Source organism: Salmo trutta, chromosome 20 (genome assembly GCF_901001165.1).
Source record: "Salmo trutta chromosome 20, fSalTru1.1, whole genome shotgun sequence".
Classification (NCBI taxonomy): Eukaryota; Metazoa; Chordata; class Actinopteri; order Salmoniformes; family Salmonidae; genus Salmo; species Salmo trutta.
This window is the reverse complement of record NC_042976.1, coordinates 4,807,070-4,819,843: the sequence shown is the minus strand read 5'-3', so window position 1 is coordinate 4,819,843 and position 12,774 is coordinate 4,807,070. Positions and strand designations below refer to the sequence as shown.

General features: G+C 42.1%; 1 protein-coding gene across 1 annotated transcript in view; it reads left to right on the top strand.

Moving 5' to 3' along the window:
• Positions 1-12,774, top strand: part of LOC115155446 (zinc finger protein 804A-like) — a 123,549-nt gene that overhangs the window by 98,363 nt on the left and 12,412 nt on the right. Inside the window, 2 exon segments of the mRNA XM_029702066.1 lie at positions 5,733-5,759; positions 5,761-5,883. Coding sequence (XP_029557926.1) covers positions 5,733-5,759; positions 5,761-5,883 — 150 coding nt within the window.

Here is a 12,774-nt window from a genome sequence, read left to right as displayed (position 1 = left end):
ATTGAGGAAAAAAATAACCACTAAGCCTCCTGAACTGATTGATGGGTATAGAACCACTAAGCCTCCTGAACTGATTGACGGGTATAGAACCACTAAGCCTCCTGAACTGATTGACGGGTATAGAACCACCAAACCTCCTGAACTGATTGATGGGTATAGAACCACTAAGCCTCCTGAACTGATTGACGGGTATAGAACCACCAAGCCTCCTGAACTGATTGACGGGTATAGAACCACTAAGCCTCCTGAACTGATTGACGGGTATAGAACCACTAAGCCTCCTGAACTGATTGACGGGTATAGAACCACTAAGCCTCCTGAACTGATTGACGGGTATAGAACCACTAAGCCTCCTGAACTGATTGATGGGTATAGAACCACTAAGCCTCCTGAACTGATTGATGGGTATAGAACCACTAAGCCTCCTGAACTGATTGACGGGTATAGAACCACTGAGCCTCCTGAACTGATTGATGGGTATAGAACCACTAAGCCTCCTGAACTGATTGATGGGTATAGAACCACTAAGCCTCCTGAACTGATTGACGGGTATAGAACCACTGAGCCTCCTGAACTGATTGATGGGTATAGAACCACTAAGCCTCCTGAACTGATTGATGGGTATAGAACCACTAAGCCTCCTGAACTGATTGACGGGTATAGAACCACCAAACCTCCTGAACTGATTGATGGGTATAGAACCACCAAATCTCCTGAAGTGATTGACGGGTATAGAACCACCAAGCCTCTTCAGTTCAGATATGTGCCAATGGACAGATGACGCACTATTTGAAAAGCAGTGGGTTTAACCTGAACACCAGTGGTGCGTCTGATACGGCACCCTATTCACCTTATAGGAACCCATAAGGCTCTGGTCGAAAGTAGTGCACTATGTAGCAAATAGGGTGTCATTTTAAACATCGATGAAAGTTCGTCTCAGTGTTCAACTATAGCTCTTTGAAGTCTATTCTCATACCTGTGTGAAAAAATGCAACCATTGAATTAGATTTCAGAAAATAAAATCATGAGAAGGTCTATTGTCCGCTGGGTATTTTTGCCCTATTTACTTTATATTTGTTGACGGTGGGATTTCACCTTTCAGGAGGATCTATCCAGGGCTTCATTGTGGTAGTGGTTTTCATGTCAGCACTAAGGATGAGTTATAGTGTAAATAGATTCAAAGCATGAATGATGTTACTTTCTTTTTCTCTAGCCTCTGGGATGTTTGAACATGAGACCATTGGGGAATTGGAAGTTTAAATACATCTCTTTATCCAACAGAGCTTTGAATGTACAAGTCTCCATATATCCTAAGCATTAAAGTGGCAATCCGCAAATTGAAACAATAACAAAGTGTAATCCCAGTCACTGCTTTGGTAAGAAATGTAGCTACTCTCAAATTCATAGACAGAGCTATGGATGCAAAGACTGGCCAGCCATGATATCAAAGTTCTAGTTTTAACCATGTTCTGAGGCTATCAGTGTTTGTTTAAAATGTACTTTGTTTACAAACATTAGAGTGAAACAAGCTTCTATGTTGGGTTTGTGATGGGGTGCGACAGTTGAACTAAGCTCACAAGGCATCTATCTATAGGTTGTATTCTACAAGAATCAAGTCCAAATACAGATGTAACAACTGCAGATTTCCCAACTTTGAATAAATTAGATTTCAAATATGATCTACCCCCTCCCCACAGTGAAACTACCCTCATCTCCGTTTTGCTGAAAATCAATATTAATACCAAATATCAAAAGGAGAAAATTGGGATCCAGGTGAAACAGATGGGTTTTCAAGGAGCATTATATTAAAAGGTGCTGCACCTACTACAAAACATCCGCTGTGCAAATTATACATCAAGATGACGTGAATAACGTGTCTGTTATTAAATCTGAGGGTAAATAGTAGACCCCCCTTGTAGAGTCATCTGCTTCTATCTGACTCCTGGTATGGCGTAGAATAACGTTGTCAGAAAACCCGGTCAACACCAAGCACAGACATGCACATAGTAGCAACACTTTGCCTCTGCGATTCATTTAGAACGTTAGAAAGATGTTGTCAACCGTGTGTATAATGTATTCTATAGGGAATCACTGCCATACAGTATAATGTATTCTATAGGGAAATCACTGCAACACAGTACAATGTCTTCTATAGGGAAATCACTGCAACACAGTATAATGTATTCTATAGGGAAATCACTGCAACACAGTATAATGTATTTCTATAGGGAAATCACTGCAACACAGTATAATGTATTCTATAGGGAAATCACTGCAACACAGTATAATGTATTCTATAGGGAAATCACGGACATCAGTATAATGTATTCTATAGGGAAATCACTGCCATACAGTATAATGTATTCTATAGGGAATCACTGCCATATAGTATACTGTATTCTATAGGGAAATCACTGCAACACAGTATAATGTATCTATAGGGAAATCACTGCATCACAGTATAATGTATTCTATAGGGAAAATACTGCCATACAGTATAATGTATTCTATAGGGAAATCACTGCAACACAGCATAATGTATTCTATAGGGAAATCACTGCAACACAGTATAATGTATTCTATAGGGAAATCACTGCCATATAGTATAATGTATTCTATAGGGAAACTCACTGCATCACAGTATAATGTATTCTATAGGGAAATCACGCATCACAGTATAATGTATTATATAGGGAAATCACTGCCATAATGTCTTCTATAGGGAAATCACTGCAACACAGTATAATGTATTCTATAGGGAAATCACTGCATCACAGTATAATGTATTCTATAGGGAAATCACTGCAACACAGTATAATGTATTCTATAGGGAAATCACTGCATCACAGTATAATGTATTCTATAGGGAAATCACTGCCATACAGTATAATGTATTCTATAGGGGAAATCACTGCCATACAGTATAATGTTTTCTATAGGGAAATCACTGCAACACAGTATAATGTATTCTATAGGGAAATCACTGCCATGCAGTATAATGTATTCTACAGGGAAATCACTGCATCACAGTATAATGTATTCTACAGGGAAATCACTGCATCAACAGTATAATGTATTCTATAGGGAAATCACTGCCATAATGTATTCTATAGGGAAATCACTGCATCACAGTATAATGTCTTCTATAGGGAAATCACTGCAACACAGTATAATGTATTCTATAGGGAGGTCACTGCATCACAGTATAATGTATTCTATAGGGAAATCACTGCCATATAGTATAATGTATTCTATAGGGAAATCACTGCAACACAGTATAATGTATTCTATAGGGAAATCACTGCAACACAGTATAATGTCTTCTATAGGGAAATCACTGCATCACAGTATAATGTATTCTATAGGGAAATCACTGCATCACAGTATAATGTCTTCTATAGGGAAATCACTGCAACACAGTATAATGTATTCTATAGGGAAATCACTGCAACACAGTATAATGTCTTCTATAGGGAAATCACTGCATCACAGTATAATGTATTATATTTGGAAATCACTGCCTTACAGTATAATGTATTCTATAGGGAAATCACTGCAACACAGTTATAATGTATTCTATAGGTAAGGAATCACCTGCAACACAGTAAAATGTTATTCTATAGGGAAAATCACTGCCATACAGTATAATGTATTATATAGGGAAAATCACTGCACACAGTATAATGTATTCTATAGGTAAATCCACTGCCATACAGTATAATGTATTTCTAGGGGAAAATCACTGCAACACAGTATATGTATTCTATAGGGGAAACTCACTGCCATACAGTATAATGTATTCTATAGGGAAATCACTGCCATCCAGTATAATGTATTCTATAGGGAAATCACTGCCATACGTATAATGTCTTCTATAGGGAAAATCACTGCAACACAGTATAAATGTATTCTATAGGGAAATCACTGCCATACAGTATAATATTCTATAGGGGAAATCACTGACATACAGTATAATGTATTCTATAAGGAAATCACTGCAACACAGTATAATGTATTCTATAGGGAAATCACTGCAACACAGTATAATGTATTCTATAGGGAAATCACCTGCAACACAGTATATGTATTCTATAGGGAAATCACTTGCCATAATGTCTTCTATAGGGAAATCACGCAACACAGTGTAATGTATTCTATAGGGAAATCACTGCCATACAGTATAATGTATTCTATAGGAAATCACTGCAACACAGTATAATGTATTCTATAGGGAAATCACGCAACACAGTATAATGTATGTTCTATAGGGAAATCACTGCCATATACTATATACATGTATTCTATAGGGAAATCACTGCAACACAGTATAATGTATTCTATAGGGAAATCACTGCAACAAAGTATAATGTATTATATAGGAAACACCATGCCATATAGTATAATGTATTCTATAGGGAAATCACTGCAACACAGTATAATGTATTCTATAGGGAAATCACTGCAACACAGTATAATGTATTTATATAGGGAAACACTGCCCATAGTATAATTGTATTCTATAGGGAAATCACTGCAAACACAGTATAATGTATTCTATAGGGAAATCACTGCCATATAGTATAATGTATTCTATCGGGAAATCACTGCAACACAGTATACTGTATTATATAGGGAAGTCCCTGCCATAATGTCTTCTATAGGAAATCACTGCAACACAGTATAATGTATTCTATAGGGAAATCACTGCCAGATAGTATAATGTATTCTATAGGGAAATCACTGCAACACAGTTATAATATATTCTATAGGGAAATCACTGCCATACAGTATAATGTATTCTATCGGGAAATCACTGCCATACAGTATAATGTATTCTATAGGGAAATCACTGCCATACAGTAATGTATTCTATAGGGAAATCACTGCATACAGTATAATGTATTCTATAGGGAAATCACTGCCATACAGTATAATGTATTCTATAGGGAAATCACTGCCATACAGTATAAGGTCATTACAATCTACTGGTTGTTATCCACTTGTATGGATTTATTTTCAACCAGTTTTGCTGAGCTGAGATATAATTAGATTATTCCCTCCCTGAACACTGAGCTGAGATAGAAGTAGATTCCCTCCCTGACACTGAGCTGAGATAGAATTAGATTATTCCCTCCCTGACACTGAGTTGAGATATAATTAGAATTATTCCCTCCGTGACACTGAGCTGAGATAGAATTAGATTCCCTCCCTGACACTGAGCTGAGATAGAATTAGATTATTCCCTCCCTGACACTGAGCTGAGATAGAATTAGATTCCCTCCCTGACACTGAGCTGAGATAGAATTAGATTATTCCCTCCCTGACACTGAGCTGAGATAGAATTAGATTCCCTCCCTGACACTGAGCTGAGATAGAATTAGATTATTCCCTCCCTGACACTGAGCTGAGATAGAATTAGATTATTCCCTCCCTGACACTGAGCTGAGATAGAATTAGATTCCCTCCCTGACACTGAGCTGAGATAGAATTAGATTATTCCCTACCTGACACTGAAATCTAATTCTATCTCAACTCGGTGTCAGGGAGGGGAATCTAATTCTATCTCAACTTGTTGTCAGGGAGGGAATCTAATTCTATAAACATTATGCTACACTCGCAATAACATCTGCTAACCATGTGTACGTGACCAATACACTTGATTTGATTTGAGTGAGATATATTTAGATTTCCCTCCCTGACAGAGGTGGTGTTGTCCTTGTTTTTTCTTCCAGGACTATGCGGAGAAGGAGGAGGACGGCGACCATGGCCAAAGCCTTGGAGGACCTGAAGGCCAACTTCTACGTTGATCTGTGTGACAAACAGTACTACAAGCACCAGGCGTTTGCAACCACATTAACTCTTATGGACCATGCTCACAAACAGGTAATGGACCTGTGAACACACACACACAAACACACACACACACACACACACACACACACACACACACACACCACACACACACACACACACACACACAACTTGTAACGCATTGTATTCAACCTTAAGATTGTTTAATTGTTTGTTAATCTTTTGTACACAAAATGGAGGTGTTCATTGACTACACAAATGGGTAAACATTGTGTGACTAAAATGTGACATAGTGGGTAGCAATGGCACAAGACAAACAATGGCAGTAACCCTCTATGAAGGGTCCAGTATATACTATACAGTGGTCAGTGGCTGTAACCCTTTATGAAGGGTCCTGTATATACTATACAGGGGTCAATGGCTGTAACCTTTTATGAACAGCACTTTGAGATATCAGCTGATGTAAGAAGGGCTATATAATAAATTTGATTTGATTTTGATTTGATGAAGGCTCCAGTAGCAGTTGCAGAGGTAGACTTTTCAATTTCAACTCTGAGGTCCATAAATCATATGGGGGCAGGCCATTGTGTTGTTGTTGTTGTTGTTGCTGTGTTGTTGTTGTTGTTGTTGGTGTTGTTGTTGTTGTTGTTGTTGGTGTTGTTGTGTTGTTGTTGTGTTGTTGTTGTATTGTGGTGTTGTTGTTTTATTGTGGTGTTGTTGTTGTATTGTTGTTGTATTGTTGTGTTGTTGTTGTGTTGTTGTTGTTGTTGTTGCTGTTGTTGTTGTTGTTGTTGTTGTTGTTTTGTGTGTTGTTGTTGTTGGTGTTGTTGTGTTGTTGTTGTTGTTGTGTTGTTGTTGTAGTAGTTGTTGTTGTTGTTGTTGCTGTTGTTGTGGTTGTTGTTGTTTTTGTAGTTGTTGTTGTTGGTGTTGTTGTTGTTGTTGTTGTTGTTGGTGTTGCTGTTGTTGTTGTTGTTGGTGTTTGTGCTGTTTTGTTGTTGTTTGTTGTTGTGTTGTGTTGTTGTTGTTGTTGTTGTTGTGTTGTTGTTGTGTTGTTGTTGTTGTTGTTGTTGTTGTTGTGTTGTTGTGTTGTTGTGTTGTTGTGTTGTTGTTGTATTGTGTTGTATTGTGGTGTTGTTGTGTTGTTGCTGTATTGTTGTTGTTGTGTTGTTGTTGTGTTGTTGTTGTGTTGTTGTTGTGTTGTTGTTGTGTTGTTGTTGTGTTGTTGTTGTTTGTTGTTGTTGTTGTGTTGTTGTGTTGTTGTTGTTGTTGTTTGGTGTTGTTGTTGTGTTGGTGTTGCTGTTGTTGTTGGTGTTGCTGTTGTTGTTGTTGTTGTTGTTTTTGTAGTTGTTGTTGTTGGTGTTGTTGTTGTTGTTGTTGTTGGTGTTGTTGTTGTTGTTGTTGTTGTTGTTGTTATAGTTGTTGTTGTTATAGTTGTTATAGTTGTTGTAGTTGTTGTTGGCCTACCAACGCTGCCTTCAGAAAGTATTCATACACTTTCACTTATTCAACATTTTGTTGAGTTATTCTGAAATCCAAACGGATTAAAAGTAATTGTTTCAATTCATCTACACCACAATTCTCCATAACGACAAATTGAAACATGTTTTTAGAAAAATTTGCAAATGCATTGAAAATGGAATAAAGAATTATCTCATTTAAATGTAAGTATTCACAACCCTGAGTTAATTCATTGTAGAATCACCTTTGGCAGCGATTACTGTTGTGGAGTCTTAGTGGGTATGTCTCTAAGAGCTTTTCCACACCTGGATGGTACAATATTTGCCCATTATTATTTTCAAAATTCTTCAAAATCTTTCAAAATGATTGTTGATCATTGCTAGGCAACCATTTTCATGTCTGCTATATATTTTCAAGTAGATTTAAGTAAAACTGTAACTCGGCCACTCTAGAATATGAAATGTTTTCTTGGTAAGCAACTCCATTGTAGATTTGGCCTTGTGTTTTAGGTTATTGTCCTGCTGAAAGGAGGATTCATATCCCAGGGTCTGGTGGAAATAAGACTGAACAAGATTTTCGTCTAGAGTGCAAAGCTGTCATCAAGGCAAAGGGTGGCTACTTTGAAGAATTTAAAAATCTGTTTTCTTTAACCTTTTTTTGGCTACCATTTACATTTTAGTCACTTAGCAGACGCTATTTCATTTTTTTTTTCTCTGTACTGGTCCCCCGTGGGAATCTAACCCACAACCCTGGCATTGCAAACCACCACGCTCTACAACTGAGCCCACACGGGACCCACATGATTCCATATCTGTTATTTCATAGTTTTTGATGTCTTCACTATTATTCTACAATGTAGAAATAGTAAAAATGAAGAAAAACCTTGAATGAGTAGGTGTGTCCAAACTTTTGACTGGTACTGTATATATTACCTCAGTCACCTTCCACTACCTCGTACCCCTGCACATTGACTCAGTACTGGTACTCCTTGTATATAGTCTCATTACTACCTGGTACCCCTGCACATTGACTCAGTACTGGTACTCCTTGTATATAGTCTCATTACTACCTGGTACCCCTGCACATGACTCAGTACTGGTACTCCTTGTATATAGTCTCATTACTACCCTCGTACCCCTGCACATTGACTCAGTACTGGTACTCCTTGTATATAGTCTCATTACTACCTCTTACCCCTGCACATTGTATGAACATAACAAGATTCAACAACTGAGACATAAACTAAACAAGTTCCACAGACATGTGACTACCAGAAATTGAACAATGTGTCCCTGAAAAAAGGGGGGGTCAAAATCAAAAGTAACAGTCAGTATCTGGTACATTAAGTACTGCAGTGCATCTCTTCATGGACAGCACCAGATTTGCCAGTTCTTGCTGTGAGATGTTACCCCATTCTTCCACCAAGGCACCGGCAAGTCCCCAGACATTTCTGGGGGGAATGGCCCTAGCCCTCACCCACCTATTCAACAGGTTCCAGACGTGCTCAATGGTAGGATGAGATCCGGGCTCTTCGCTGGCCATGGCAGATCACTGACATTCCTGTCTAGCAGGAAATCATTCACAGAACGGGCCACTATGGCTGGCGGCATTGTCATGCTGGAGGGTCATGTCAGTATGAGCCTGCAGGAAGGGTACCACATGAGGGAGGAGGATGTCTTCCCTGTAACGCACAGCGTTTGAGATTGCCTGCAATGACAACAAGCTCAGCCTAATGATGCTGCGACACACCGCCCCCAGACCATGACGGACCCTCCACCTCCAAATCAATCCCGCTCCAGAGTACAGGCCTCGGCGTAACGCTCATTCCTTCGACGATGAACGCGAATCTGACCATCACCCCTGGTGAGACAAAACCAGTGGAGAGCACTTTTTTGCCAGTCCTGTCTGGTCCAGCGACGGTGTGTTTGTGCCCATAGGCGGCATTGTTGCCATTGATGTCTGGTGAGGACCTGCCATACAACAGGCCTACAAGCCCTCAGTCCAGCCTCTCTCAACCTAAGCACTGATAGAGGGATTGTGTGTTCCTGGTGAAACTCAGGCAGTTGTTGTTGCCATCATGTACCTGTCCCGCAGGTGTGATGTTCGGCATGTACCGATCCTGTGCAGGTGTTGTTACACGTGGTCTGCCACTGCGAGGACGATCAGCTGTCCGTCCTGTTTCCCTGTAGCGCTGTCTTAGGTGTCTCACAGTACGGACATTGCGATTTATTGCCCTGGCCACATCTGCAGTCCTCATGCCTCCTTGCAGCATGCCTAAGGCACGTTCACGCAGATGAGCAGGGACCCTGGACATCTTTATTTTGGTGTTTTTCAGAGTCAGTAGAAAGGTTTCTTTAGTGTCCTAAGTTTCATAACTGTGACCTGAATTGCCTACATCTATAAGCTGTTAGTGTCTTAACGACCGTTCACAGGTGCATGTTCATTAATTGTTTATGGTTCATTGAACAAGCATGGGAAACAGTGTTTAAACCCCTTTACAATCAAGATCTGTGAGTTATTGGATTGTTATGAATTATCTTTGAAAGACAGGGTCCTGAAAACGGGACGTTTCTTTTTTTTTTTGCTGAGTTTATTACTGTGGTGGTGGTGGTGGTGTTAGGAAACAAAAGACAAAAAAAATAATGGCTTTTATAGCTTTTTACAGCTCTTTTACAGCTCTTATAAGACGTTCTCTTATAACTGGCTTTTCAAAGTAAGGATAAAAGACACTGATCACCCCATCTCACCACCATGTCGAAGCGACTTTTACAAAATTAGTTGAAACGAGTGTATTTAAGTATTACAGCTCTAAAACCCTGACAGATTTTCTTGGGATATGAGGAGGCGTTATCGCTCGGTTCCGTATGATGTAACCCAAGGCATCCTAATGTAATACAGTGCACTCTTCCTGCTCCACCAATCATTCAGGACCAATGAGCTCGGTCCACAAGCATCTCTTGATCAATCGACGGATAGCTAGCTACACCCCCCCTTCCCCTCCCCTTCCACTAAGCACACTAACGCACCTGGGAATGAGGTAAATATAGGAGACGACAAACTGCCCTGCTACTAGTTAGTCTACACCCGTTGTTTTACGAAACGTGACATAAAAAAAAAAACAGTTGGATTTGATTTTTCAGCCAGCCAGGGAGGCATGGGGGGCTGACTGAGACCAGTGTAGTGGTTAGGAGGAGATGGAGGATGTATCTGCACACACACTAATACACATGCACAAGTATGCACGCATGCATGCACATACACTTGCACAGATCCCCTTCCTCCACACATACCCTGTATGTGTTAAACCCCATCCAGAGGGGATCAGACCAGTTACCCCAGTGTACTCCCTCTTAGAGGTAAAGGTCTGTTAACATGACAAAATGATATCTGATCTCAACGCATCACTTCCCTGCTATGAGACCCCAGCCACTGTATATGCGTGCCAAATAGCAACCCTATTCACTACACACTGCACTACAATTCACACCCTGTGGGTCCTGGTCGAGCGTGCACTACAAAGAGAACAGGTGCCATTTGTTTCGCAAGCCGATGTAAATGCAATCACTGGAGCTTCCCTCAGATAGGAGAGGTTGTGGAGGAGAATGAACTCTGTATCTCATCTCTCAGCAGGAGAGTAATGATTTATGTTGTAGCTAGACTCACTTAAGCTGTCTTTTGTAACCAATGTTATTTTTATCCTCCACCCTCCGTAACAACCACCAGTACCACCAACTACCACTACCTCCACTATCACCACCCCACCACCACCACCTCTACTACCACCAACTACCAATACCTCATTACCACCACCCCCACCACTACCACCACCACCACCCACTACCACCCCACCACCACTACCACCAACACCCCACTACCACCACCAACACCGCCACCACCACCACCACTACTACCACCACCACTACTACAATCACCACCACCACTACCACCACCACCACCACTACCACCACCACCACTACCACCACCACTACCACCACCACTACCACTACCACCACCTCTACCACCACTACCACCACCATCACCACCACTACCACCCCCACCACCACTACCACTACCACTACCACTACCACCACCACTACCACTACCACCACCACCACCACTACCACCACACACCACCACTACTACAATCACCACCACCACTGCCACCACCACTACCACCACCACCACACTACAATCACCACCACTACCACCACCACCACCACCACCACCACCACTACCACCACCACCACCACCACCACCACAACTACACACAACCACCACTACTACAATCACCACCACGACCACCACCCACCACCACCAGCAATAACTCCTCTCTACCACCACCACCACACCACCACTATCACACCACCACCAATAACTCCACCTCTACCACCACTACCACCACCACCACCACCTCTACCACCACTACCACCACCACCACCAATAACTCTACCTCTACCACCACTACCACCACCACCACCACCTCTACCACCACTACCACCACCACCACCAATAACTCCACCTCTACCACCACTACCACCACCACCATAACTCCACCTCTGCCACCACTACCACCACTACCTTTGTAACCAATGTTATTTTTATCTTCCACCCTCCGTAACAACCACCAGTACCACCACTACCACTACCTCCACTGTCACCACCCCACCACCACCCCCCTACAACTACCACCAACTACCACTACCTCCACTATCACCACCCCACCACCACCACCCCTACAACTACCACCAACTACCACTACCTCCACTATCACCACCCCACCACCACCACCTCTACAACTACCACCACCAACTACCACTACCTCCACTATCACCACCCCACCACCTCTACAACTACCACCAACTACCACTACCTCCACTATCACCACCCCACCACCACCACCACCACCTACAACTACCACCAACTACCAATACCTCATTACCACCCCCACCACTACCACCACCACCACCCCCAACTACCACACCACCACCACCACCCCCTACCACCACCACTTCTACCACCACCACCACCTACAACTACCACCACCACCACTACCTCCACTACCACTACAATTACCACCACCACCACCCCCACCACTACCACCACCACCACCCCACCACCACTACCACCACCACCACCAACACCAACACCACCACTACTACAATACACACCACCACCACCACCACTACCATCACCAACACTACCACCACCACCACCACCACCACTACCACTACCACCACCTCTACCACCACTACCACCACCACCACCACAACCACTACCACCACCACTACCACTACCACCACCACCACTACCACACCACCACTACTACCACAACCACCACTACTACAATCACCACCACTACCACCACTTTACCACACCACACTACCACCACCACCCACCACTACCACCACCACTACCACCACTACCACCTCTACCACCACTACCACCACCACTACCACCACCACTACCACCACCACTACCCCCACTACTACAATCACCACCACTACC